General features: G+C 62.7%; 3 protein-coding genes across 3 annotated transcripts; 1 reads left to right on the plus strand and 2 right to left on the minus strand.

Moving 5' to 3' along the window:
- Positions 1 to 237: 237 nt before the first annotated feature.
- Positions 238 to 4,308, plus strand: DPP7 (dipeptidyl peptidase 7). Its single transcript, XM_075559765.1, has 13 exons — positions 238 to 372; positions 805 to 918; positions 1,050 to 1,189; positions 1,275 to 1,438; positions 1,880 to 2,015; positions 2,209 to 2,290; positions 2,376 to 2,539; positions 2,621 to 2,681; positions 2,884 to 3,002; positions 3,135 to 3,291; positions 3,398 to 3,462; positions 3,645 to 3,715; positions 3,824 to 4,308. The coding sequence occupies exons 1-13, from the start codon at positions 276 to 278 to the stop codon at positions 3,963 to 3,965; spliced, it is 1,512 nt and encodes a 503-aa protein (XP_075415880.1). The 5' UTR covers positions 238 to 275; the 3' UTR covers positions 3,966 to 4,308.
- Positions 4,309 to 4,785: 477 nt separating this feature from the next.
- LOC142458832 (endoplasmic reticulum mannosyl-oligosaccharide 1,2-alpha-mannosidase-like) lies at positions 4,786 to 19,748 on the minus strand. Its single transcript, XM_075559762.1, is given in 16 exon segments — positions 4,786 to 5,558; positions 5,865 to 5,996; positions 6,065 to 6,262; positions 6,489 to 6,609; positions 7,013 to 7,203; positions 9,698 to 9,886; positions 10,131 to 10,279; positions 11,297 to 11,482; positions 12,014 to 12,126; positions 12,372 to 12,529; positions 15,784 to 15,806; positions 16,884 to 16,947; positions 18,358 to 18,488; positions 19,292 to 19,400; positions 19,516 to 19,689; positions 19,692 to 19,748. Coding segments are annotated over 16 exon segments (2,184 nt in total). The 5' UTR covers positions 19,734 to 19,748; the 3' UTR covers positions 4,786 to 5,354.
- A 2,100-nt stretch (positions 19,749 to 21,848) lies between these two features.
- Positions 21,849 to 27,162, minus strand: UAP1L1 (UDP-N-acetylglucosamine pyrophosphorylase 1 like 1). The gene is made up of 9 exons (XM_075559763.1): positions 26,822 to 27,162; positions 26,213 to 26,417; positions 25,676 to 25,851; positions 25,393 to 25,565; positions 25,118 to 25,311; positions 24,810 to 24,950; positions 24,306 to 24,491; positions 23,698 to 23,764; positions 21,849 to 23,363 (listed from the first exon to the last, which is right to left on the minus strand). Exons 1-9 carry the CDS (start codon positions 27,108 to 27,110, stop codon positions 23,271 to 23,273), a joined length of 1,524 nt encoding a protein of 507 aa, XP_075415878.1. The 5' UTR covers positions 27,111 to 27,162; the 3' UTR covers positions 21,849 to 23,270.
- Positions 27,163 to 27,458: the final 296 nt, after the last annotated feature.

Genomic DNA, 27,458 nt, shown 5'->3' on the forward strand with positions numbered 1-27,458 from the left:
CCTGGACTCAGTGCGCCCATGACTACAGCCACTTCAGCACCGGGACCCTGCCCGCCGCCCCCACCACGGATGGCGGGAGAGCTCTGGGCAGGCTCGGCTGGCAACGTGAGGACCCCTCCCCAATCCTAGCGGGACACGATCCCTCGCTGCCAGCCTCAGTGGGGCCAGGATCCCGGCACCTCCCGGGCTGCACGGAAGGCCCCGCTCGAGTTGTCACGTGGGCCCGCCCCACGTGACTTTCCGCGTGACTTGCCTCCGTCAGGCCACAGTCAGATATGCGGCGGGAACCGAGCCTACCCGCGGGCTGGCCGACCATGCCCGCCGCCCTGGTGCTGCTGCTGGCGCTGGCGCTGCGCGACTCCGGGGCCGCGGGTGGGCTCGGCGGGCGAGGCCTGGGAGGGAGGGGCGGGGGAGGGGGCGAGCGCAGGGCGGGGGCGAGGCCCGGCGGGCCGAGGTCGCAGGGAGGGGGCAGGCCTGGGCGGGGGGCGATCGCAGGGCGGGGGGCGATCGCAGGGAGGGGGCAGGCCGGGGCGGGGGGCGATCGCAGGGCGGGGGCGAGGCCGGGGCGGGGGCCGAGGTCGCAGGGAGGGGGCAGGCCGGGGCGGGGGGCGATCGCAGGGCGGGGGCGAGGCCGGGGCGGGGGGCGATCGGAGGGAGGGGGCAGGCCTGGGCGGGGGGCGATCGCAGGGCGGGGGGCGATCGCAGGGAGGGGGCAGGCCTGGGCGGGGGGCGATCGCAGGCGGGGGGCGATCGGAGGCGGGGAGCTCGCGCCTGGAGCTTCCCCCCGTCCCCGTGCCCCGGCAGCCCGCAGCTTGGCGGAGCCCGGCTTCCGGGAGCACTTCTTCGAGCAGCCGCTGGACCACTTCAACTTCGAGCGCTTCGGGAACCAGACTTTCCGCCAACGCTTCCTGCTGTCTGGTCAGCGCCGCCCCGCGGGGTTCTCGGGGAACCCGGGGCGCCGTGGGAGGCCGCGCGGCCGGGGGTGGGGAGACCGGGGTGGGGGGCTCAGACAAGCAGACCCCGAGGCCGACCTGCCTGTCCCTGCGCAGACAAGTTCTGGACGAGGGGCGAGGGGCCCATCTTCTTCTACACCGGCAACGAGGGCGACGTGTGGTCTTTTGCCAACAACTCGGGGTTCCTCGTGGAGCTGGCGGCCCAGGAGGGCGCTCTGATGGTTTTCGCGGAGCACGTGAGTTTGGGCCGCGCGGGGCCTGCGGGCGCGGCCCGGGCCGGTGGCGCTGGGGCACTACCTTGCCCGTGTCGTTCGTCCGCAGCGGTACTACGGGAAGTCGCTGCCCTTCGGCCTGCAGTCCACGCGGCGAGGCCGCACCGAGCTGCTGACCATAGAGCAGGCGCTGGCTGACTTCGCGGTTCTGCTGCAGGCGCTGCGGGCCAGCCTTGGAGTCCAGTACACACCCGCCATCGCCTTTGGTGGCAGGTGGGCCTTACTCGGGGGATCAGGGCCCCTGGGGCCAGATACCATTGGCCCAGCTCTCCACCCCAGGGCCCCTGTCCAAACTGGACCACCCTGGAGTCAGCCCCGGAAGCCCCTCTCCCCATCCTCTGCCCCTGGAAGCCCCTCCAGCTTTGGGCCTCGGAGTGCACTGCCCAGCCTTAGCTCAGCCCCTCCTGGGAAGCCCCCTCCTTCCCTGAGTACCGTGGAACCTACGTCCGAGCCACACTGGTGAGGAAACCCTCTCAGTGGTGGGAGAGTGGCCTGCAGAGGGTGGTGGGGCAGGGAGCAGGTGAGCCTCCGAGGAGACAGAAAGCGGGGCACAGGGAAGGGCCAGGACTGGTCCCCCAGCTCTGAGTGGGGTGGAGTGGTACCCAGAGCTGTGGAGGGTGGGCCAGCCCTCATAACCCTGTGCTCCTCCCCTAGTTATGGGGGCATGCTGAGCGCCTACATGCGGATGAAGTACCCACACCTTGTGGCAGGGGCCTTGGCAGCCAGTGCGCCCTTGGTGGCTGTTGCAGGGCTTGGGGACCCCTACCGGTTCTTCCAGGATGTCACTGCTGTATGTGAAGTGGGGGGGGGGGCAGAGGGGGCACAGGCGGGATGGTGGGGACAGAGGACTTGGGGTGGGGGAGCAGAAGGGATGGGAGGGTTGGGCAGCAGAAGGGCTGGGGCAGAAGTTGGGAGGTAGTGGGGCTGGGATGGGTAGTGGGTACAGAGGGCTGGACAGGACACTGCAGGCTGCCATCCTCCAGGACTTTGAGGGACAGAGCCCCAAGTGTGCCCAGGCCGTGCGGGACGCGTTCCGGCAGATCAAGGACTTGTTCCTGCAGAAAGGTGTGCAGCCCCCAGCCCCAATCTGTCCTGCTGCTGCCCCTCCTGTAGCCCCCTCCCAGTTGTCATCCTTGCCCCTTCCCTGCAGCCTACGACACGGTCAGCCAGGAGTTCGGCACCTGCCAGCCACTCTCCAGCCAGGACCTGGTACAGCTGTTTGAGTTTGCACGCAACGCCTTCACTGTGCTGGCAATGATGGACTACCCGTACCCCACCGATTTCCTGGGCCCCTTGCCAGCCAACCCTGTCAAAGTGAGGGCCCACCTTGGGGCAAAGAGGCAGGAGGGCCGGATACCTGAGACCATGACCCCTTCAGGAGCCCCCTCTCCACAGGCTGGCTGTGAACGGCTGCTGACTGAAAACAGGCGGATCTCGGGGCTCAGTAAGCTAGTGGGTACGTCAGGGTACTGCAGGGGCCGGTGCCCAGTACAGGGTGGTGGTGAGGATCAGAAATGACTGAGTGGGGAGAAGTTACCCCAGCCAGGCCCAGCCTGAAGGGGTGCTACCCAAGGGGGTCTCTAGGGTCCCCCAGGGCAGAACTGGCTTCCTGGCAGACCTGGCCCCCATTCCTGACACCCTGAATGGGGTCCCTCCAGGACTGGTGTACAATGCTTCGGGCACGACTCCCTGCTATGACATTTTCCGGCAGTACCGCAGCTGTGCAGACCCCACCGGCTGCGGCCTGGGCCCCGACTCAGAGGCCTGGGACTACCAGGTATATGGAGGGTCACCCAGACTGACCAGCTGGGGGTACTGGACCCCGACTCAGAGGTTTGGAACTGTCAGGTACGTTGGGGGCAAGGGGACTGGGCCGCCTTGCCCAGCCTTACAGTGGGGTGTCCTGCAGGCCTGCACGGAGATCAACCTGACCTTCGGCAGCAACAATGTGACCGACATGTTCCCGGAGCTGGCCTTCACGGAGTCACTGCGCCAGCAGTACTGCCTACACACGTGGGGCGTGGAACCCAGGCCCGACTGGTTGCGGACCAGTTTCTGGGGAGCAGGCACGGCCAGGGGCGGGAGAGCACCCCTCCCTTAGGGGCGATGGGCCTCCTTGGCCTCTCCGCCTTGTGGCTCACAGGTATTGGGGTCCTGCTCTGTCCCTTTCAGACCTCAAAGCTGCCAGCAACATCATCTTCTCCAACGGTGACCTGGACCCCTGGACGGGGGGTGGGGTGAGTACGAGGCCTGGGCAGGCCTTTCCGAGCTGTGAACCAGGCTCTGTCTGCTACACCTGGTTCTGCACTGACCATCTTCTGGTTCTGATTTCTGACCTTGGCCATGGGCAAAGGCTCCGCTGTGAACTCAAGCCACTGCTTTGGCTGCACCCACACACTGGGCTGCATTTTCCTGACAGATAAGGAGCAACCTGAGCGCCTCGGTGATCGCTGTCACCATCCAGGGGGGAGCTCACCACCTTGATCTCAGGTGCAGCCCCACCCCCACTGCTGGGGGGATCTCCTGGGGTATGGGGGGTGCCCTGCCTGGCCCACTCACAGAAGTCCTCATTGCCAATTCCTGGTGCCTACTCCTCAGAGGGTCCAACCCAGCAGACCCCCCGTCTGTCGTGGAGGCTCGGAGGCTTGAAGCCAGAGTCATCCATCAGTGGGTGAAGACGGCCAGGTGGGAGCAGCGCTCACGGACCAGGGCTGAGGGCCGGCCCCCGTCCAGTTCTTAAGGCCACACTTGGGGAGCCTAGGCGCTGCAGCAGAGCAGGAGCAGGAGCAGCAGCAAGCCACACCTCCCTCAGGCCTGTGAGGGTCTCCCTGAGGCCCCTCCCTCCACTGTGACCCGGGGAGGCTGGCTGAACACTGAGTGGCTGTATGGTGCAGAGCACCTTTCTTCTCTGGAGAGGGTGCCCTGGCCAGGGTACCAAGGAGCTGCCACCCCTGGGGGCTCCAAGGTGGCACAGGCTCCCTGTCTGAATTCCCTCCACAACATACACTCCCACCCATGGGGCCCACAAGCTGTGAGGCAAGGTGGGAGAAGCAGGCTAAGTAAAGGGAGTGAACCAGTCAGAACACGTGACTCCTTGGCTGTGATTTGGGGACCCTCCACCCTAACTGCACAGGAAGCTGCTAGGGGAAGTGGGGTGGGGGCTCTGCAGACTGTGCTGCCCCTCCCAGCAGGGAACCTGTATCCCTCCCATGAGCGAGGCACCTCCAAATCCTGCTACTGCCTGGGCAGGGAGGGGCACAGCTACTTGCTCTGCTCTGGCCGGTACACAGCTGGGGGTGGGGGCTTGGGGAAGGTGGAGGATCGCACATGACTCCCAAAGAGGGCAAGGGTCCACAGTGGGCAGAGGCAAGCTCCCACCATGCATGCATGAGGCCTGCCGGGGGACATGGCGGTCACTGTGTCACTGTACCGAGCAGAAGTCCCACCAGGGCTGGGCTCACCATGGAGGTCCCCCATGATGCCGTGTGTATGTGTGGGGGGCGGTGTGCTGCTGCCTGCCTGCCTGCCACAAGGACCCACACAACACATGGGGAACAGGATACACAGGCAAACAGGAATCCACTTTATCCCCATTTGAAGAGCCCACTCCACCAGGCAGCTGGAGGCAGGGTGGACTTGTCCCCACACTGCCCCCCCAGCCCCTGCAGGACGGCTGGAATCCCTGAGTCCAACGTATAAAGGCCAGAGCCCACCCTGAGCCCGCTGTACCCCTGGGGCACAGCTGCCACCATCCTGAGACAGCCCGACCGGGCACTCAGCAACTCTGAACAGGCTGCAGAGCAGCCTGGCCCGAGCCCCTCTGTTAGGGGGGTCTGAGGGAGGGGGCTGGAACCCCTCATGGTTAACGGGGTCTAGAGGTGGCAGCTCTGGGCCGGGCCAGCTGGGTCCCACAGCTGTGGCATTTATTCCTGTGTGTCCCGATGGCTCCTGACCAGGAGGCCCAGAGCTACTAAGGCTGGTGCTGGGCCTTACTATGTGTCCAGCTGGTGTCCTCTGGGCTGTCTGCCCAGAGCCTGATGGCCAGCAGTGGCCAATCTGCCCAGGGATCCTCCATGGGCCCCAGACTGTGCCTGGCTTCTGTGCCCTGCTCGTGCCTGGGGGCCAGGCCCTAGGTGGACGTCCAGATGGGCAGGGGGTGGGCCTCAGTGTTGAAGACGTAGGTGTCCAGGCTGAGCAGGTCGGCGTCCTCGGAGAAGAGCAGGTACAGGTACTTGAGCGTCTCCCCCAGGAAGAAGCTCTCCATCTTGTCCCGTGGGTCAGGCTTCTTGGGGTCCTGGACGTTGTTGATGGAGGAGTAGCCCCCTGTGGGGACCTGCACGGGGTCGAGGCAGGGGGTCACCAGGTCTGTGGACACACCCCTGCCTGAGCCCCTGGTGAATGCCAGTCCCCAGTGAGTACCCTGTGAGCACCCACTGCACTCCTAAGTGTCCCCTTTGGGTGTGTTCACACCTCCACCCCCTACCCGCAGGAGCACCCCAGGAGAAGCTACCCTCCCCTTTGTGCACTTACTCTCCCATCCGGGCTACTCCCGCCACTCTCGAGGTGTCCCCTACACCTACAGTAAAGGTGCTCTGGTGTCCCAGGCGCCCCTCCCCGGACAGCCCACAAGCAGCCTCACCCTCGCGTAGGCGTTGAAGCTCTGCAGGATCTCCCAACCCCAGTCCTGGTACTTGGTGTCCCCAGTGCAGCGATGCAGGTAGAACAGACTCTCCACTGTCTCCGGCCGCAGCAGGTTGTGCCTGTCTGCCGGCTGCAGGAAGGGTGGGCTCAGCCAGGACATCAGCCCGCAGGCCAGGCCCAGGGCCCCACAGCACTCACCTTGACCTCCACGTCCTGGTGGCCCTCCTGGGGGACCACGTTGAAGTGGGCGATCTCGGGGCTCAGCCCTGTCGGCATCTGGCGGTTCATCTGGTAGCAGGTCTCCATCAGCCCCTTGGCCAGGTCCATGTGGTCAGCTGGCAGCCCGTGGTGGGCGCCCAGGGCCAGGGTGCCGGGCAGGAAGCACACCAGGTGGTCCTGGGAAACAGAGGGTCCCTGGTCGCTGCTGGTCGAGCCAGCCATCGAGGGTGGGCAGCTGAGATAGTGTTGGAGCCCAGCACCACCTTAGGCCCAGGCCTGGCCACAAGGACCACCTGTGTCCGGCAGCAGATGCCCAGCTCCTCCACCAGCCTCTACATGCCCTGTCTCTGTAGCAACGTGGAGGGCAAGTGGCCAGCCTCGGAGCCAAGGCCGCTGCACTCACCATCTTGGCGCTGAAGCGGCCGTGGGCGAGCTCCCCGACGAAGGTGAGCTTGCTGGGCTCTGAGCGCCTCAGCAGGTGCCTCTTCACGCCCTCGATGGCCTCCGTGTAGTCCTCCCGGAGCCTGCGGACGAGCACGGGCTCCGCCTCAGACATGCCGAGACTGGCTCCACCACCACCACCACCACGTGGCGCCCTGGCCCTGCGGGAGGCTTGGCAGGAAGGGGGCCCTGTGGAGTCTCCAGTGAGAACTGCCCTGAGGGCCTGTCCCCCACCTCAGCCCCTGCTGCTTCGGTTCTGGGGAGTCAGGCTGCACGGCCCCTGCACGGCACTGATTGCAGCCCCACAGGGAGACTGCGACCTGTCCTGCAGCCTCCGGGGACAGGCATGTTAGTGACGGTGACTAAGGTCCCTGTGGCATGCGGGGCTGGCACTCCCTCCAGGGGCGGGGAGGGGGGAGGATGCCAGCAGTCAGCTCAGCCCCTCTGCCAGGTCTGGGCGGGGTGGGGGTTGGGCCAGAGCCTCACCGCATCTCCTTCTTCCCGCCCTGCAGCCACTGCTTCAGCAGGTACTCGTAGTAGCTGTCAGCGCGGGCCCCCAGCGTGAACATGCCGAGGTGCGTGAAGTGCCCACTATGCGTGCTGATAAACATGGGCACCAGCCCGTCCTTCTTTCCAGACAGCGTGTGCACCCGCCGCGTCACCTCCTCCACAGCCTCCTGCAGGGGGACAGGGCAGGGCTCCTGATGGCCCCGCTTCCAAGGGACACAGCTGTGGTCTGGATTCAGTCCGCAACCCCAACCCCAGGTGGGAGAGGACAGCAGAACCAGGGCTCAGAGCTGCCCCGCCAGCCACACAGATGCCCGCAGACCCTTCAGGCCCAGACATTGCTACCTCCCTGGAGCCTGTGGCACAGGCACACCTGTGTCCCTGCCCAGGGCACTGTAACCCCACAGGTGCGTGCCCCCAGGGCCGCTGCCTCCTGTGAAGTGAGTCCATGACAAAGGCCTGCTCCCCCCCCCCCCCCCCACCAAGGCAGCAGCACTAAGAAGGCTATCCTCTGCCCAAGGCTGTGGCCTCTTCGGACAAGCCCCTTGTGTCCAACGGGCCACTTAGAGCACACCTCACACCAAGTGCCAGTATGAACTGCCGCGGAGCGAGGGGAGGCCGAGGGGGAGGGCTCTGCGCGCACCAAGGGGGCTGGGACTAAACTCGGAGAAAGACGACGGCAGCACGCCTGCGGCCGATCACCCGGAGCCCAACAAGCCCCTGCTCACACGTACAGTGGAGGGGACCCGTGCCAACAGGGCCACCCTGAACAAGAACAAAGATGGCGAAACGGCAGGGACCCAGGCACGAGGGCCAGCCACAGCACGTGGGTGAGACCCACGCAAACCAGCCCGAGCACGGGCTTGTGTGTGTCAGAGTAGCAGAACACCACTGCGTGTCCAGAAACAAGCCTCCCAGGGCAGGCACAGCCATACCGTCTCTGCCACGTGCCCAGGACGGTAGGCACAACAATGCAGACCCAAGGGCAGAATGGGAAGCCGGGCAAACTTGCCCATCTTACCGTGGCAGCACTTAGTGCCACGTTGTCATGAGCAACCACGAGACATAAAGAAGCAAACGTGGCATTTACACCAAAAGAGGAGACTGCTGACCGCCAGGCCAGGGTCGGGCGGAGGGGAGAGGGGAAACTGAGGATGGCGGGGGCACACTTACGGAGGGCTTAACGGGATGCTGGGACCAAGCACGGCTCTGCGCGGCTGAGACAAAGCAGGAAACGCAAGTGCAGTGTCTCAGGGCGGACAAGGCTGACTCAGGCGAGGGAGGAGAAGCAAGAAAGCATCTTGCAGCCGGTTGCTCAGGCAAGGTCCTCAGCCAGCATCTCGGGCAGCCTGCCCGCCCACCGCCCGCCACCACGCTCCCACAACACACCCGGGAAGCCCTCACTCTGGGCGGGGGTGTTGGGAGGGAAGGGCCCTGAGTGGACGTCCAGTTGGGTTCCAACCGGAGGTGGGCAGTGTACACAGGGCAGGCAGATAAACAAACATGGCCAAGCCCAGGTCTGCAAGGACAGTGAAGCTCAGGCCACGGAGGGCAAGCAGCAACACGCGCTGCATCAGAGTCCCCACGTCCCCTCCCCAGGTAAGGAAAACCCTGTGGAGGGGAGGGAGGGGGGAAAATGAGGCGGTGATACCAAGGTCCAAAGCAAATGTTTTCAGAATGAAGATGGCAACAAATGTACAAATGCGCTTCACACAATGGATGGATGGATTGTGATAGGAGTTGTACGAGCCCCCAATAAAATGATTTAAATAAAAAAGAAAACCCTGTGGTCTGCAGACCATCAGCCAGGGTGGGGGAGGTATCTGCACGCAGCCCCACACCCGCCCAGTGCCCAGGGGGTGGCCCTCGCTCTCAGGGAAGGCTGGTCTGCAGGAGGAGGAGGAGAGCACTGTCCCGGGGTGCTAAGTGCGGCCCGGCCTCGGCTCGGCTCAACGGTGTATGTTCTCAGAGCAACAAAGGAGGCTGAAACCGCGTTTCCTGAGGAGGCTGCCGCAGGCCGGGGACCATGTTCAGCTCACACCTCCAACTCCTGCCCACAAGGAAAGCCCGTGATTCACAGACAGGACCAGCTCAGACAGGGGTGGGGGGCACCGGGTCCTCAGGGCTCCCATCTCAACTGAGGCTGACTGGAAAATCCCCTCCGTGGAGCAGAGGTGCCTTCAAAGCACACAACTTGTAGTTAAGAGCCGCTTTAGCCTCGGTGCCACCAACCTCACTGCCCCGAGGTCACTCCCACTCATGACCCTGCGCAGGTTTTCCGAGGATGCCAGTCATTCTGGGAATAGTTGGCCTCGTCTTTCTCCCAGAGCACAGCTGGTCGGTTTGAACTGCCAACCTTGTGGTGAGCAGCCTAGTATCAGGGTTGCCTCCATTAGGGAGATGCAAATTGAAGCAAGCTACCAGGGAGAGCCCAGCCCAGAGGGCAGTGGGCTGGCAGGTGACACCGGAGGAGCAGGAGGGATGGGCCTCAGGGACAGTCACTGTGGACCCAGTGTGCCATCCCTTTGGCGCAAGGAACAGGGCTGCCACAAGCCTGCTGCAGGGATAGCTGGCACCAGCAGGACACCCAGGTGGTGACGGCCTTCAGGTCAAAGGGACCCACAGAGGTGGGCTCTGCACACCAGCCACAAGGGGTGCCCTAACCTGGAACTTCTCCTCGCCAGTGAGACGGGTAAGCTCTCGGAATTCCAGCTGGATGCTGGTGACCTCGGCCACTGTGCTGTCCGCAGTCCAGCGGGGAGGGTGGGCGTGGCCCGTGCCCAGGTTCACATCTGAGAAGGGAATCTTGGAGGGGGTCTTGAAGGCAGGCAGCAGCCGGTTTCCAAAGTCTTTCTGATGGACAAAGAGGCCAGAGAACCACTGTCAGGGCAGACTGGCCTGGTCCATCATCCCCATGAGATCCCCACGGGCCACACTGCCCCCAAACTCAACAACAGCAGAAATTTCATGGAGCCGCCAGACTGGGGCTGTGTCTGTGGGTCAGACACGCACACCATGAACAGAAACTCAGGGGTAAGGAGGCAGCGGTGTGGAGAACACACGGGAACAGGTGGGCACCGCCCCCCATCACACTCACGGCTTTCTCCAGGAAGAGGCTGTCCCCGGTCAGGTGGTAGGTGCTCAGCAGGCCGCCCAGGATGCGGATGGTGCTCTCAAACAGGTTCACGTCCACGTCTTTGTGGAACTGCAGCTTCTCTGCCACCCACGTCCTGGCTTCTTCAAACTCTAGGCACACAACAGTTTCCCAGGGGCGGCCTGGCTTCCCAGGGCCTCAGGGGCTCCCTGCAGAGTAAGGCCTCTGCTCCTGCAGGCCCTCACCTGCTCCTGCAGGCCCTCACCTGCTCCTGCAGGCCCTCACCTGCTCCTGCAGGCCCTCACCTGCTCCTGCAGGCCCCTCACCTGCTCCTGCAGGCCCTCACCTGCTCCTGCAGGCCCTCACCTGCTCCCAGCCCACCTTGGCTCCTGCAGGCCCTCACCTGCTCTCAGCCCACCTCAGCTCCTGCAGGCCCTCACCTACTCCTGCAGGCCCTCACCTGCTCTCAGCCCACCTAGACTCCTGCAGGCCCTCACCTGCTCTCAGCCCACCTGGACTCCTGCAGGCCCTCACCTGCTCTCAGCCCACCTCGGCTCCTGCAGGCCCTCACCTGTGCCCTCTGGGTCTCCCTGGGGGGTGAGGCCTCTACTCTGGCAGAGTTCCCAGGTGGGGTCTCCCTCCAAAGGGCAGGGAACCAGAAGCTCTCCCACACGTGCAACCCCAGGAGCCAGTGCAGCTGGGGAGGCCCCGTGCACTAAGAGTTCACTGCCACCGTCAGAGGCCGTGAGTCCAGGGCCACAGAAGTAGCCCTGGTCGATTCGGAACATGGACGCCGAAAAGCAGGTGCTCAAAGGATAGACTTAGAGACCACAGCGGGCTCAGCTTAAGGAGCCCTGGTGGCACAGGGCAAAGCGCTCGGCCTCTAACCCCAAGCAGGAGGTGTGCACCACCCACCACTCGTGCCAAGAGGGCGCACCACCTTGGAAAGGGACACGGCAGCCCTGCTCTGCACTATCTGAGCTGATTGGACAGCAAGGGGGATGCCAGGGTGACCGGTACGAGACATGACAGCCGAGAGGCTGGGTCCAGGACCAGATGCCAGCCCCACGGCCCCCACCCGAGCTTACAGACTTGCCTGGCACACACCAGACTCTGCGTCCCTTCCCCACAGGACGCCCTCCCCGCCCCCGCAGCTGGGGCACAGGTACCTCTGGTCAGGCCCATGATCCACATGGTGTCCAGAGCGTCGACCAGGGTGAGGCCCAGGCCGAACCACTCGCTGAAGGACCTGGACAGAGGCTTCAGCTCGTCGTGGCCCCATGCGTACTTGCAGTAGCCCTTCCACGCGTGGCGGAAGGCATCCACCACGGCCTTCTGGCGTGGGTTCGAGGGGCCTGCAGGGAGGGATGGAGGCTTGCGGGCTGCAGGGGCTTCAGCCCATTCCCCAGGGAGCGACCACCCGTCTGGGTGCCTGGAGTGGGGGAGGGCGGGCCACCACGGCTGTATGTCCAGACCGCAGCAGTGGCTCGCCGGGAAATGGGCCAGGCTGTCCTGACTGAGCAGAAGTCGCAGAGCCCATGAGGGGCCGCCGCCACGTAGGCTGGGCCGGAGACACTGGACGGCAACGATGGGGCTGGCGCTGACCAGGTGGTCCTCTCTTCATGGCCTAGGCTCAGTGGCTACAGCCCCCAGTGGCCCAGGCAGAGATATCAACTCCACGAGCCCAGCAGGCTGCCTCCTGTGCCAGCTGAGACCCCAGTACCAGCTGGGGCCCCTGTATTCTTCCAGGTTCCCGAGGGAAGTGGGATTAATACCCAGGACATGCAGCAGATAAAGTGACCCTGCCCCACCGCCTTGCTAGACTCTGGCCCCACACCCTGACCAGGCAGGCACTAGGTAGACCCATAAGGTGGCAGCAGTCCTACCTGCTGGCTTCTGAGTCCTGGCTTGTGGGGCTGGTGGCGGTGGGGAGGGGCCAGCTGCTTTCCTGGACAGGGGCTCTGTCCCCTCCTCCGGCTCAATCATCGCTCCTCTCCAGCTTTGGCAGGACAGAGATCAGAGTCAGCTGAATGGCCAACACCACCTACCCCCCAAGTGCCACCAGGCTATGCTGATGCCTGGTGTCAGCCCTGCTCCCAGAAGAGGCCTGGGGGCAGAGTGGGACCACCTCCTTGTATTCCCGAAGGCTGTGAGCTCCCCAAGGGGCTGGCCACCAGGGGAGACCAGTGCAGGGGGCTGGGCGGTTCATCTGTATGTCTGCCCCGCCCCCACACCACAGGGTACCTGATGATGGTCCTCGGTGGGCTTTCCTCCCGGTGGCCATCATTCGACCGCCTCCTCTCCTCCACCACGCCATCCTGATGCTGGGCGTTCCAGCCTGTGTCAGTGGCCCTGCTCTGCAGGCTGGGTGGTCCCCGTCGCAAGTGCTTCCGAGGAGGGCCCTATATACAATCCAGTCACAGGCTCACTGGGGTGGAGCACACCTCTACCCCACCCCACCCACCCCTGGCACCGTGGGCCGCCTGCCACAGAGTCGGGAGTTTTCTTCACTCTGAACAGGACACGCAGCCGACACTGACCCTACCGGAGCCAGCCCATCACCGTGGGCAGAGATCAGGTCTACAACAGAGACTGGGGATGCAAACCCAGACCTCCACCTTTAAACTCTGAGAGTTCATGTTGGGCCGCATGCCAAGTGCCTGACTCACCACACGCAACCACGTTGAGCGCAGAGCAGGCCGCCCCAAGGGGAAAGCCTATTTTTTCTCCCAAGGAGTCTCTGGTGGGTTTGAACCACCCAAAGCTTAACCCATGCCACCACCTGGGCTCCCTGTGACCCTATCCCATCCCCCAAGTCCTTCTGGGTCATCTGCCAGTCCTCTTCATCTGAGCAAAGTGCTCCCTGCCCTGGGACCCAGCACCTCTGCCCCTTGGACAGGCAGTCTCAAGTGCTGGAGCCAGGCTGGTCAGGCTCCCATGCTCAGAAATCTAGGGATGTAGGCCCAACTCTGAGATCCAAGGGGACCCAGCCCTACCCTTGGGAGCCCAGAAAGCCAGCCTCCTGTGACCCTGCCTCTGGAGCTCTATCCCCTTTGGCCGACGCCGGGGGTTCTGTTGCTGTGGCCGGTGTAACCCATCACTCAGTAGCTTAGTCTCTTTCACCAGACGCGGGATGAACCGTCCAGGACATGCGGCCCTCCTCATCCCCACACCTCCCCGTGCACACCTCCTGCTCAGGACCTTCTGTTCCTCTCATCCTTTCCTCTGAGCTGCAAGGAGAGACCACGTGGCCCCTTAGGATCGTGTTTAGAAATGGCAGCCACATGACCAGGTCCACCACATCCACTTTCTACCTCCCACCAAACAGTTCAACCTAATTCAGACAAGCTCTTTGCCACTGCATAAAACGGGTCGCCCTCTTGCCACTGTCCAATCACACGTTCAACGTTGTCTTGGAAGGTGCACCAGCAGCACATGCAACAGCCACGTGACATCTCAGTCACGTGCCCTTCTGTGGCTCCCCTGGCTTCCTGGCACCCTCACCAAGGTTGCCTTGGATGCCGTAACTCCACCGCTGTCTCTTCCAGGAAACCCAGGCTTTTGCTGGTTTGCAACATAGCCTCTCGCCATCCTGGCCCATCCATCATCCCCATTCCCAAACCACATCTACACCCAGGGCTCAGGGACAGCAGGACCCCACTCCCCGGTGCCCACACCTCTCAGTTCTATCTACTGCGGCTGCCACACACCACCACCAGGGGCCTCCCACACAGGCAGCTCCTAGAACAGGCCCTCCAAGCCTCTGCTTCTAGACGGTGCACGTGGCTCAGCATCTCCCCCCCCCTACCCCACCCTGCTTGGCCTGCTTGTTTCCATCTCCTCTCTCTCAAAAGAGAGGAGCTCAGAGGAACTGTAAACGTCCTCATGAACATGACAAAACAAGCCATCTCACAGCAGAGTACGGCTCAGAACTCCTGTGGTGTTGGCCAGGCCACAGCTCCAGCCAGCCACCAGCCCAACAGGTAAACACATGACCATGCAGAGAGGGCTTTGGCCCCACCAGCTACTCTGTAGGAGAAAGATGAGGTGGTCCAGAAACCCACCGGGCACGCCTGCCCCCATCCTACAGAGCTGCAGAGTCATCATGGGCTTGCTGGCAGAGTGGTGCCCATGAGAGGGGCGCAGTTTTGAACAATACAAATCAGGTGCATGGGATCCTAGGGAGGAGCTGGTCAGTTTACCATCCAGCCTGGGTTGAAGGGCACCAATCCCAGAGGCTGCATGGGGGCAGAGACAGGGCATTCCCACCCAGAGTGGGGGTCAGAGCACATCTCTTGGACCTGTAGTTGCTGTGCCAAGACACTCCCGGGCCCAGGAGGCAGGGAGCTGTGTCTGTGTGGACCAAGTACCAGCAGAGGGATGGGGTGACAGACTACTATCAAGGCTGGGTGGTGTAAGTGGACCGCCCAGCCCACTGCCCATGTCTGACGTGCAGAGAGGCCGCAGGGCACCCTCTGGCAGGTGGCTTCCTGGCAGCGCAGGTGCCTATGTGCATTGGTCAGCAGGTGAGCAAGCCTGCAGCTCATCTCTGAGAAGGTGAGGGTCAGGCCCTGACAAAGCCCAAAAGGCTCTGTCCCTGTGTGGTGAGCTTGGGGAGTGCATGAGGGTATCATGCAGCTGCAATCTCGATGCCCACCATCACGGGTCAGGAGAGATGACTCCGGTCAGGGAAGACCCTTGAGGTTGTGACATAAACAAATTTTCACACACAATCTCGTGACTGAGTAACCCCCATAAAGGAGCTACCATAAAAGGTGAATCACCCCCAAGTCTCGTTTCCTATGCCTGAAAATTGTCTGCAGATAAAGAGCAACCAGGCTCTATAGCCCGGCCCAGTGTAAAATGCAGCAACCTCGGCAGAGGGCTCAGGGGCTTCAAGTTAAACCAGCACTCGGTCAAGATGGTGACTCACCTCGCTGTGGTTTATCATGTTACCTGCTTATGACATTACTGACTGACTATGTCTTATGTCAGCTAGACGACATGCATGCCTTTTGAAAGATTTGTAAGCCCCATTACATACCGGGGTCCCCCCCAAAAAACCAGAATTATGCTAGGCGGAACAGCTTTTGTAGTACCAATTCTCCCATTAAGCGAGCATCGAGCAACTCAGTCTGGGTCAGTGCACCCAGTGGCATCGCCTGGGAAGGTTCTCTCTGGCCACAGTGAATTTTATTGTAAAAACAGTTTCTCTCGAACCTCGTTTTTTTGTGATGGCCGATTTAAGAGAACAGTGTGTGGCTGTGAAATTGCTTCCTGCTGGGGGAAAATGCCGAAGCAACTGCTGTGATGTGGAACACAGCTTAAAGGAAAGCACGGGGTGAAAGTTTCAAAAAAGGTGAAACGTCGATTAATGACAAAACTTACTCTGGACGTCTGTCAACTTCCCAAATGGACGAAAATGTCCACTCATGGTGCACTTAGAGTTTGTTCCACCAGGTCAGACTGTTAATCAAGCTTTCTATTAGAGGTTCTGAAAGACTGCGTAACAGTGTGCAGCCCAAAAGGCCTGGTTGTGGGAGACAGGATTGGTTTTGCGACCACAGCAATGCACCTGCTCACCCAGCCATTTCAGTGCACCGGTTTTTGGCAAAAAACAGCACGCTTCTCTTGCCCCACCTGACCTATTACTCACCTGGAACTTGCTCCGTGCGACTTCTGTTTCCTCAAATGAAGGGGGACATGAAAGGACAGCAATTTGACGATGGAGAAGTGGTGAAGAAAAAAATGCGGGAGGTGCTGTCAGCCATCCAAACAGATGAGCTTGAAGACTGTTTCCAAGAATGGAGTCCCAGATTTGACAAATGTATCAAGTGGAATGGAAAGTACTTTGATAAGGCTGTTCTGTCTTCTAATATTCTCCAAAATCGCTCCTGAGGCCCTTCACGTGTTGGGGACCCCTGCACCCCGAGAGCCATTCCCTAATACACTTCAGGGGTGAGTCTGGTCTGGGAGTTGTCTCGAACACACTTGTCTCATTTCTTTCTCCCACAAGATCGCTCACACCTGGTCCTGCTTTGTTATGGCCGCTGCCAAGCAGGTTCTGGTCACAGCTAGAGGCGGAGCTGACAACACATATGGGGGACAATTCCCCCCTAACAGGGGCCAACGAGCTGATGAGGGCTGGAGAAGATGTGGCCAGGAGCTCCCAAGGAGACGGAAAGCACCTCGCAGCCAGATTTAGACCTCTCCCACCCCCAGGGGAGAGCCATGTCTGCTCACCACCCGCTGGTGGAGGCTGCTCTGAAGGTACGGGGCAGCAAGGTGGGGCTCAGGCTGCCGCTGGTGTGCCTCAAAGCCGGCACAGATATTACTCAAAAGCCAGAAGCTTCCCAGGGACCTAGAGGGACACTGCAGCGCACAGCGAGGAACCGCAGATGCAGCATCTATCTTGGGGCACCATGTTCACAACCAATTGCCACAGGGCCCTGGGAGTGGGGGACACGGCCAGGAAGTGGTGGGAGCAGAGCAGGCAGGGGCGAAGAACAGGCTACAGCTGGGGATCAAACGATACAGGACTCGTCTCTCTGGACACAGTCTTGTGAGAGCCTGGCCTCCCCGTGGGTCTGGGGCGAGTGCTACAAGGACTTTGCCCCTCAAGCTCTCCCAGTAAGCACTGGCCTCCGGAGCCTGGGAATCCTTGGCACACACCCAGTTCCCACTGCTGCTTGTGGCCCAAGCCTAGCAGGTTCTCGGCAAGGGGCCTCAGGTCCTGAAAAAACACTTTGCTCCCACCTCTTCGTGTTGGTGATAAAGTCTCCCTCTGCTTCCAACGGTGGCTCCCTTTCAGAGGAACAGACTGCAAAACCAAGCAGTCCCCTGGTCAAAGTTCATACATCTTATGCACATGGTTAATCAGCTGTCCTATCCCCTTGGTGGACTATGCAAACAACTTATTTGCATAGTCCCACCCAACCCTTTTTTGGGAGTCACAGACCATGGACGACAAGGGCCACATTAAATAACTCCCTGCCTAGTCGACCTGGGAGAGTCACACCTGGGAGAGTCACACCGTTTCGCAGGTTGTGCTGATGGGAAAAAAGTTGTCTAAGAAATGCTGATGCTGCCCAGTGAACAGTGACAGTCTCCCCATGGGTCCAGGTGGCTGGCTGCCACACCTGCCACGTGCTCAGCTCTTCTCCTTTCCTTCATCTCTGTGCGCACCTGGGTTGAACCTGCCCCCACGCCCTCCCAACTGGAGGTGCTGCATGCCAGGGAGGAGGGCTCTGGGCCCAGAGGACCCACAGCAGGTCGCCGGGCTCAGCGCCCAATAGGCTCTGAGTGTGCTTGTGAAGCCTTCGAGGCTGGAGAGGTTAGCACTGCTCACACAGGCCCTCTGGCCCCTGCTTCTCAGATCACCGCCCAGGACCCACCTGCAGGTTCATGAAACTGCCACCAAGGGACCCTCCCCGCCCACAGTAGCCACAGGCACTCACAGGTGCAGTATGGCCCCCCAGGCCAGGTGGTCACCCTCTCCTGGCCCATCTTGTCCAGACCTCTGGACTGTACACCACCCCTCCTCCTACAACTGAGCAGACACACAGCAGAGCACCACCAGCACTGGGCCCCCTCCCCCACATCCCAACAAGACTCACCCGAGCAAGGGGCACTTCCCCTACTTGACATGCAGCCTCGCCTCTGCCTAGCACCCTACCCGGGACCACTGTCACCCAGGGCCTCAGAGCTGAGAGGCCACTTGAGAGCTGGGCCTAGGGAAGCTCCTGCCTCTCAGCCAAGCCAGCGGGGAGACAGCCTCCAGAGAGCGGGGTACGGTCTGTCCTCTCAAGCCTCTGCCCAGCTACTCTGCCTCTGGCCACGACTTATGGGGCATCACCAAGCAGACATTGTTTGTGGCTGGGGTGTCACCTGCCTCTCCACCAGTTTGTAAGAAGGGGCAGGATCAGTTTGGTTCACCCCTACAGAGCAAGCACCCACAGGTGTTCAAAGAACAATGATGGACAAGAAGCATGCCTCTCCCAGAGGGTTCTGTCCCCAGCATCGCACCGGTGAGGATGTGCCAAAAAATCTCCACACGCCACTGCCAGTGCCACCTTCCACACTGCAGACAAAACCACTCCCCCTCCCCCCACGCCCACCCTCGCCCTCCCATCTCCGGAGGAGAGGCTGCAGGGTTTGAACTGCCAATCCAGTGGTGAGCAGCCACCACCAACCCCCCAGCACCACCTGTGTGGTCCAGCTCTTGAAGTACCTGAGGGGGTGCCGCCAGGAAGTCGGGGCCAGCTCGGGCAGTCTGAGGGGCCGGCATGGCAGGTGGGCGAACGGGCTTCAGTCCAGGGAGAGCAGCCAGTACCCGCTGCTTCTCTGACCGCTCACTCAGAGCTACATGGGAAGACATGTTTTGTCAGCAGCTCCACCAGGACCCAGGACCTAGACTGGCATGTTCTTCATGGAAGAACCTCTGGGAAGGCCTGCCTCGCTACAGGAGGGCACGGTGGGCACCAGGGGTCACTTGAGGGAACAGAAAAGCAGCCACCAGGAATCAGGCACTTTCTGAAGCGCTTGACGGCTTCTGTCCGACCCATGGTGTGCACCACCAAACACTTCCCCTTGGCAGTCTCCCCGCCATACGCACAATATGGTTACACAGAGGCAACAGGTTTGGGCAAGTGGGGCACCCTCCGTACAAGTCGCCACTGCAGCCCCTCCCGCCAGGCCAGGCGGCCACAGCGGTTTGGTCATTACGCAGACCAGAGCTTCCCAAAGCCGGCAGACACTGCCCCCTGGGGGCACAGCAAGGATCACCTACACTCGGGCCTGGATGACGGACTACAGTAAAAGTTTCTCGCAGGAGGGTGGCATAGCGGGCTGAGTCTTTTTTGTCCTTTCTCCTCGAAAGGGGGCGGGAAGGCGACTAAGATCGGGAAGCTAATCTCTAGATTGTGCACCCTAGCTCCTGCCCGGAGACTCGGGTGGCGGAGGACAGCAGGAATGCTTAAGGTAAATGAAACCTCATTTCCCGCAGAGCGATTGGGGTTTGAACTCGCGGCTAGCAGCTCCTGCTCTGCGTCCACTGCCCCACCACCTGCAGGCTCGGCGAGCGGGGAGGAAAGCGGGCATACTGCGCTTGGGTGACCACTTGTCAGCGGCGGCCGGACGGCAGGCCCGGGTCCCAGGCTGCCCACCTGTCCAGCGCTCGCCGGCGTTCATGAAGGACAGGAGCGCGCACACGAACAGGAAGGCGAGGAGGAGGAGGACGACGCTCCGCTGCAGCCGCGACAGCTGCTTCCATCTCTAAGGAGGAGAAAACGCTGCCGAGGGGAGCCGACCGGACCGCGGGCCCCGCAGGGACGCCCAGAGGGTGGGTTCGCGGGGGGCCCCGCCTGGCCCGCGCCCGCCCGCCCCTCACCCTCCAGCACGAGCGCCGGCGCCAGCCCTTGCTGTTGTCGTAACTCTCGCCCAGGCTCAGCGTCACCGAGACGAAGTCCCGATGAGGCGGCGGCGGCAGTGGCGGCGGATACATGGTGGCGGCCACGGCGCGGGGTGCCCCGCCCACTAGCGGCGTCAGGAAGCCCGGCTCGGAGGGGAAGTGAGAGCCCCGCTGCTCGGACACCCGCAGGCAGCCATTGCACCTCCGTCAACAGTCCTCCCATAGCGTCGTGCCCGGGAGCGCCTGCGCAGGAAGGTCACATGCCATTGCGCCTGCGCGCGCGCCCGCTCTTCCGCCTCACCTGGGGGCGTTACTCCTCACTGCGCCTGCGCCTAAGAGAGCACGCGAGTGCGCCTGCGCCCACGGGGGTTTGCTCCGGCGCAGTCAGCTTCTATCCACGGGGCGTGCACAGCTTAGGCCACAACGCCTCCACACCGCGCGTGCGCAGAGCTCTCCAGCGCGCAGCCGTGACCATAGCAACAGGGCCGGCCTGGTTTCCGTTCAGGGGCAAGTTCTGGGTCGAAGCTCTTCCCACGCGGGGGATCCTGGGCTCCTTGCCCACGCGTCTCCGGAGGCCCTAGAGTCCGGCTGGATCGTGTCTGCACTGAAGAATGACCCACACCTGGGGAGATGTTGACGCCAGGCAGGGGAGCGTGCCTGGGCACAGAGCCATCTCGTCGGGAAGCCCCGGTGCTCGGCGTCTAGCTTCCCGGACGCGTGGATGGCGCAGGGCCGTGGCGCGTGAGAGTGGACCGATGTTCGCCCAGCAGGCCCGGAGGTCATCAGGCTACCAGGCCTCCGACCGGGCCCTGAAGTCGCGTGGCCTCCGGGCGGACAGGAAGAGGGGTGGGTGCGGAGAGAGCATGACCCACCACCTGTGAGCCACACATCCTCCTGTGACTGCCTTTCCCTGGGCACGCTCTCCCAAACCGTCACTGCCCTCGCATCTACTCTGACCCACAGCGACCCTATAGGACAGGGTAGAACTGTCCCTGTGGGTTTCCACGCCTGTAACTGTGACAGGCGCCTCTTGCTTCAGCTGAGCGGCAGGTGCTTTCCATCTCTTGACCCCACGGTTAGGAGCCCAACGTGTAACCACGAGGCAACCAGCGCTCTTTTGGGGTCAGCATCAGCCCTTGACAAAACCTCCGTGCGGCTCCTCACACCAGTTTCTGGGTTCGTGGAATTGGGGTGACCCCACAGACCATTTCTTCTGAGTTCATTTGAAGCCTCGGAGGACCAGCTCCAGTCAGCTTTAGCCCCTGGGCAGGGCCTTTTGCAAAGCATAGGTGCTCCTGCCTCCGGCTTTGAGAAGCAGGAACTCCAGGCTGTGATGGGAAGCTTGATGCAGTTATACATTGGGCTGCTACTCACAACACCCACAGTTCAAATCTACCACCTGCACTGTGGGAGAAAGATGAGGCTATCCATTCCTGTAAAGATTGGCAGCCTAGGAAACCCACAGGGAGAGTTCTACCCTGTCCTACAGGGTACTGTGAGTTGGCACCCCCATGGACCCTGCTTCCAAGCTATCCTTGGGAAGGGACCTCACAGTGACTGCTAGCCCTGCTCTCTAGATTGCTTCCCCTGCACCACTGAGCAGCTGGGTCCTCTGAAGTCAGAGAAGGTATTCCTACAGGGCTAGCACCCGACACCAAGCCCATGCCCCTTCTCTGCAGCCCTATCACGCATTACACCTTCCCATCAGCATGGTTGTGGCATCCTGCCCAGTGGCTCATCTGTATCTCACCCTGGGGTCCCCGCCTTCCGCACCCCACTCCCACTTTCCCTTCTAGCACAGTGCTTTCCAAGCACAGCTCTGGCATCCTGGCCCTGCCTTGTCCTCTGAAGGAACGAACCCAAACTGCCTGCCCTGGAGGAAACTGACTTAGAGACCGTCTAAGGCAGGGAAGAGCTGCCCCCTGTGAGCTTCCAAGACTGGATGTTTTATGAGCGTAGAAAGCCTTGTTTTTCAAGGGTGTCGTGGCTGTAGGTTTCAAACTGCTGACTTTGGGTTTAGCAGCCCAACATGTGACCACTATGCCACCAGGGCTCCTGTCATGAGGAGACAGGGACACCAAACTCAACAGAGGTCCCTGAGCCCACCGCTAGAGAGGCCGTCCTGGGGGTTACGGACCTAGCAGGTTTTCTATGCCCTGAGAGAGCTGGAAAGGAGCGGGGACCCCAGCCAGGGGCCGAGGGGGCCCAGAGCACCTTCAACACTTTGGAGCACACACATCACCCTGGTGGGCCCTGCCAGCCCTGGTGCCATCCACCCCCTCCTCCAGCCAAGCACTGCTCACCAGGGCATGCCCCAAGTACAGCATTCTTTATTAAGATGTATTTTGTGCATTTCTCTGTTTTAAAACTGACCAATGCTACTGTGTGTGGCAGGGGTTAGGGATGGGGGGCTGGTGAGAGGGTTGGCTGTGAGCCACCATTGTTGATGGGACAAGTGTGTCGCTTTCCATAGGCACGTGACAGCGACTGGGATGACCACCTGGCTGTTGGGTTGCTGGCTTGCGTGGCACCACCGTTGTGGAAGAGGCAGCCATGGGCTGGTTCCCGGGACCTGCCTGCACTGTCCCTGTGACTTCAGGAGGAGCTTGAACAGAAGTTAAAGCCAGGTTGTTCCAAGAGTTCACCAGGAAGCTGGCATGAAGCCACAGAAAGTCCATGGGAAACTTCCTTCCTTCTTCCCTCAAAGCTGCTGATGCCCCAGGATGTGGCCAAGGGGGAATGCTGGCTCCAACTGCGGAGAGCAGCAGCTTTGGGGACAGGTGCCGGTGAGGCTGAGAGGGCATTAAGGCCTAAGGGAAGGCTCAGGGCCTCCGTGGACTGTCTTCCCAGCTTTGGGTCAGTAGTGGCAGCCAAGACTGACCTGGAGGACTCACCTGGGTCTTTCTCCCACCTTGGGAGAAGAGGGGCCCTGGGAAAGCTGCAAGGGGTGGGTCTGGGAGGGGGGCGGTGACTTAGCATCAAGTAGCAGGGAGGAGGGCTGTGTACTCCATGGAGGTGAGGCTGCCCTTTTGTCACCAGGGAGGGGCATAGCCGGAAGCAAGGTCACTGCCACCAGCACTAGGGCAGAGAATAGCTTGAGCACCAAGTGTGGCCAGAAAGAAGGGGTCTGGCCTGGTCAACCCCCACCTATCAGCACCTTGGTGACTGGCAGGGTCTTCAGAGCTGGAGGAGGGGGCATGCTCCCCCAGCACAGCAACAGGGTATTAGAAGGGGCCAAACAGCTCCTCTGTGGGGTCCCACTCTTGAGGTCCTGGTATCTGCAAGGGTGTTGGTCCCGTTCTGCTTGGTGGGCACCAGGGTGGGCAGGAGCTGACCAGTAAGCACTTCAACCAAATACGCCCCCCTCACACAAGGCACCTACGGGAAAGCCACGGCCCAGCTGGGAGCACACCAAGGACTCTCAAGGGAAGGGGTAGCTCTTCAACTTAGCTCTCCAGACCCCACAGGCAGTACCGGGGAGGGACAGTCCTGCTGGTCACCCCTGAACCCAGCATGCTGCTGCCCTCAGCCCAAGTGTCAAGGTTTTGAGTCCTTGTCCCCACCCCCAGGCAGCAGGAGCACCCTAGAGCCACCCTCTGTCCACCGAACCGACAGCGAGGAGCTGCCCCTCCAGGGAAAGCACGATGTTCTTTGCTTAGTCCCTTGGAGCCTGCTTGGAAGCCCCCTCCCCGCACCCCCCTGCCAAGGGAAGCCACGTCCCCAGCAGGTGCCAGTCAGGAGTCCTGGGGCCGTAGCACCTGGGCCAGGGCCTCATCCAGGATGAGGGGAGCCTTGACTTCTCTGTCCCGCAGATATTCCTCCAGGCCCTGTAAGCAAGCAGCCACCACTCAGTCACCACATCCCTCTCCCTCATCCCCACAGAGCCCCATCCCGAGGATGTGCCCAAAGCCACATGGAGTCAAGGGGGCCGGCTGCAGTCCCTAGCCAAGTGTCAGCCTGGACTTCCCTGAGGGCCGGAGCCAGCAGGGCTCCCCCAGCAGGCTGCCCCATGGCCAGCTCATCTCCCCAGCTATATCCCCACCGGAGCATTGGAGGCCACCTAACACCCCTTGTATTTACTGGTAAACTGAGGTAGGACTTCAGCTCACCACCCTCTACCCACTGTGACCCAGAAAAGCCCTGAGGGGTGGCAGTCCTCACCTCGCCTGAATAGGACACCAGGGGGGAGATCTCACAGCAGGCTGGAGGGTCTTCGCTTCCAGACAACCTGGGAGGGGGAGGTGCATGTCACTCATTTAGCACCTATGCCAACAAGTGACAGGCTCCTCCCTGCCCCCAGAACCCTACACTCCAGCCCTGCCCAGGGCTCAGCACCTACCAGGAGGTCCATGGCCACCCCTCCCTTCAGGACCTCCCACCTATACCCAGGGCTGAGGGTCTACGAGTAAGTCCACAGGCTCTTCCCCACCCCCCCCCCAGGAGAACCCCCCAGCCCTGGTCTGGGCTTAGCATCCTTCACAGCTCCAACCATAGGTCCTTCTTGCCTGCTGCCCCCCAGAACCCCCAACCCTCGCCAGCCTGGGGCAACAGATCTGTGAAGCTTCCTCCTGGTCTCTCCATCCAGTCTCTGGAGACTCGAACCAGCTTCCCTCCAGCCCAAGGACAGTCCCTGAGTCCAGCCAGAAAGCCCCCTCAGCCAGGGTCTCGGAGGAGACACTCTCCCCTCTGCCTGCCCAGGTGTCTGCTGACTCTCTGCAAGCCTTGGGCTGGGTCCCGAGCTCCACCTCCCCAGCAGATCCCACACTCACTCTGGCTCTGCAGGGAGCAGGGTCCCATGGGTGTCCAGGAAGCGGGCACCAGCCCGCAGGGCCCAGAGGTAGTGCTGGGAGAGCAGGGCCCGCCGGGTGGTGACCGGGTTGTCCCTGGCTGCTGAGTCTGAGTTCTTCAGTGGTGAGAACTCCTCCTCTCGCCCCACCTCAAAGGCAACGAAGTTCCTGGGGAGGACAGTGCCCGAGGGGTCAGTCTGTGAGAGGTCAGGGCAGCACCACACCATCCTCAGCAGCCCCGGGGCCGAGACCCTGCAGCTGGTCAGGCCTTCACCGTTAAGTGAAGTGCCCACACCCCACCCCCGCCACCTTCAGTTGGATGCCTAGGTCCTGGGGACCCAGGAGGAGACATCCCCTACCACTGGGTGAGGGGCAGATGGAGAGACTGGAGGGGTCCCCAAAGACCTCAATTGCCCCCGATGCCCCCCATGCCCCCCCACACACACCAGTGGGAGGAGGAGAAGAGAGGCGGCCCCCGGCACTAACTTGGCGAATGGGAACACGTCGAACACGAACTTCTCCAGCTTGATGCCATTGGGCTTCAGTGGCTTCACCAGATTGCCCGCGTCATCCACAAAGGGCACCTTCTTGATGGCCACGTGCTGCTGCAGCGAGGGCTCAAACTCCCTGGGGGAGGGGGAGGGGGAGGGGCTGGAGCAGGCCAGGGTAGGCCTCACCGCCCCCCACCCCCCAGAGCCCTGCAGAAGTCCAGGGCTTAGGTGGAGCCTGTCCCTGGGGGGTGGCTTGGGCTCCGCCCCCACCCCCCCATCCCCCCCTCCCGCCGCGAGGCCCACCTGATGACTGCGTGCAGGAAGTCTCTGGTGAAAAAGTGGTTGCAAATGTTGCCTGCGCTGTACAGCAGGCTCCCGTCAGGCGCCCGCAGCTGCGCCGTCTCCGGGCTGAGCTCGCTGTACTCCACTACCTGGGGCACGCCATCCACCTGACATACCACGCCCACGGGCTCCTCGGGGTACGCCTTTGCCACCACCTGCGGCCAGCATAAGTGGTGGGCTCTAGGAGCGGGCAGGGGCCAGCCCAGCGGTGCGGCGCAGGCAGCGGCGCAGCTCACCTTGGCACCGCAGTCAGCACCCTGCAGCACACAGAAGCCCACAAAGAGGGGATCGGCCAGGCGCACCAGGATATTGTCCACGCAGTAGACGTGCACGAACTCCACGCCACGGCGCGCCATGTCCTGCAGGATCTGGTGGTCCTCCAGGGCACGGTACAGGCCCCCATTGCCATCTGTGAGGGGAAGCAGCAGAACTCACAGGCAGCAGCTCCTGCCAACCACACAGCCCCACAGCTGTCCCTGACCCCGGAGCCCACACAGCCTTCCCTGGGCAGGGCTGTACCTGGTGCCATGGCCACCTTGTCCTTCCGCTCCAGGATGGCCTGGCCGCTGAAGTCCACCGCAGGCAGCATGCGCTGCTCAAACATGACCACGTTGGCGGGGTCCAGGCGGAAGAAGCCCTGCTTCTTGAAGAACTCGGCAGTGGGTGCCAGGGTGAACTCGCTGGTCATGATATACCTGGTGGGACAGGTGGGGGCTGAGCCAGGCAGACCTGCTGGGAACATTGGCATTGGGGTCTGGACTCAGGTTGGGTGTGTGCGGAGGGGTTAGGGGTTTCCTTCCAGGACTGTGGGGGGGGGGGCGGGACTAGGCTTACTTGGGGGAATATGGGGCTGTGCATGGGATGGACTTGGGCTCGGGCAGCACAGGGGTTTGCACCTGGGTGAGGGCTGAGGGGGGCAGGGGCGTTGTGCGTGGCGGGGTTGAAGGGAGTGGGGCGGGACCTAGGGTGGGACTGGGGCTCCAGGGGCAGTGGGCTGGGGCAGCGAGCGGGAGGGGTGTCGGCGCTCCCTCCATAAGGTGGGCTGAGGAGGTGTACCAGGGCACAGTGCATCGGGTCCCGTGGCGCTCGCCGGCCAGCTGCTCTACCCGCCGGATCCGCTCAGCCTGCAGCTGGTACAGGGTCTTCTGGCTGGGCAGCCCCACTTGGTACATGCCCTTGGGGTAGGTCACACCCAGCCGCGTGCCCTGGCCGCCCGCCAGCAGCAGGACAGCCACTTTGTTCAGGGCTATCTGACGGAAACCTGGGCAAAAGGGGCGCCCTGAGAGGAGGCCCGCCGCCGCCGCGCCCTCTGGGAGCTGCACCTGTGCGTCCCCCGGGCCGCTTCTTAGCAACTCTGATCTCTGCCCAACTCGATCCCTGGGGACCTTCCGGGCCTTCCGACCGGGGCTCCCAGGGGAACTTCCTTGGGTAAGGCGCCTGGGAAGGGTGGCTTCATGGACCCTGGGGCTGCCACCTAGCTGTATGCGCACCGTCCTCAGGGGAACGGGCCTGGGGCGCCACACCCACTCGCGATTCGCACGTGCGGCCGAGGAGAGGCGTCTTCGCTAAGTTATGCAGCCGAGCCAACTTCAGCCCGCTCACCCCCGGCGCCCGCGTCCCCCGCCCGGGCTGGGGCTAGCCCACTTCCGCCTGGCGCCCCGCTACCTTCGTCCTCCCAGCGCCGCCGGGCGGCCGGGTCGCCCCGGATGGCGCTGCCCACGCACCCGGGCGGCAGTGGCCGCAGGCGCGTGCCCAGGTCCGGCGGCGGGCCGGGGGCGCGCGCGCTGGCGGCGGCCGCGCGCTGGCAGTGCTCGCGCAGCGCCTCGGGCTCCAGCTCCGCCAGCTCGGCCAGCAGCGCGGCGCGCGCCCCCGGAGCCAGCTCCGCGCAGAAGCGCAAGAGGTGCTCCTGGCCCGCGCGCCGCAGCCCGGCCCGCACGTCCTGCTCCGAGGCCATGTCGCCGACGTCGCGCCGAGTGGGCCCCTGTGACCCACACTCCGACTAGCGTCACGGGACCCGCGGGCGGCGCCGACCCTCGGGGGCGGGCCCAGGGCGCCCCGCCCCTGCCCTGTGCCCGTCCCGCCCCCTCATTCCGGCGCCTCTCTGCCCCCAGCCCCGCCCCCGCGGCGCCCCCTGCGCGACCCTGCCCCGCTGGTGGCTCCGGGCTCACGTGCTGGGGGAGGAAGGACGCCTGAGGCCCAGGGCCCCAGAGGGCCCAGGCCGGAGCGGCCGCCGAGAGGGTGGCCGACCTGGCTTGCACCCTAACCCCTCGCCCTCGCAGGCCGCAGCCCCGCGGGTGGGAGC

The sequence above is a fragment of the Tenrec ecaudatus genome, chromosome 10 (assembly GCF_050624435.1).
Source record: "Tenrec ecaudatus isolate mTenEca1 chromosome 10, mTenEca1.hap1, whole genome shotgun sequence".
Taxonomy (NCBI): Eukaryota; Metazoa; Chordata; class Mammalia; order Afrosoricida; family Tenrecidae; genus Tenrec; species Tenrec ecaudatus.

What these genes read in the sequence shown, in the direction of transcription:
- DPP7 (XM_075559765.1), top strand. Translation starts at nt 276, where the DNA reads ATGCGGCGGGAACCGAGCCTACCCGCGGGCTGGCCGACCATGCCCGCC. An exon ending in TCTTCCAGGATGTCACTGCT is followed by an intron (nt 2,016 to 2,208) that starts GTATGTGAAGTG and finishes GCCATCCTCCAG; the next exon opens with GACTTTGAGGGACAGAGCCC. An exon ending in GACCAGTTTCTGGGGAGCAG is followed by an intron (nt 3,292 to 3,397) that starts GCACGGCCAGGG and finishes TGTCCCTTTCAG; the next exon opens with ACCTCAAAGCTGCCAGCAAC.
- UAP1L1 (XM_075559763.1), bottom strand. Translation starts at nt 27,110, where the DNA reads ATGGCCTCGGAGCAGGACGTGCGGGCCGGGCTGCGGCGCGCGGGCCAG. An exon ending in GCGGCGCTGGGAGGACGAAG is followed by an intron (nt 26,418 to 26,821) that starts GTAGCGGGGCGC and finishes CCTTTTGCCCAG; the next exon opens with GTTTCCGTCAGATAGCCCTG. An exon ending in CAAGGTGGCCATGGCACCAG is followed by an intron (nt 25,566 to 25,675) that starts GTACAGCCCTGC and finishes TTCCCCTCACAG; the next exon opens with ATGGCAATGGGGGCCTGTAC.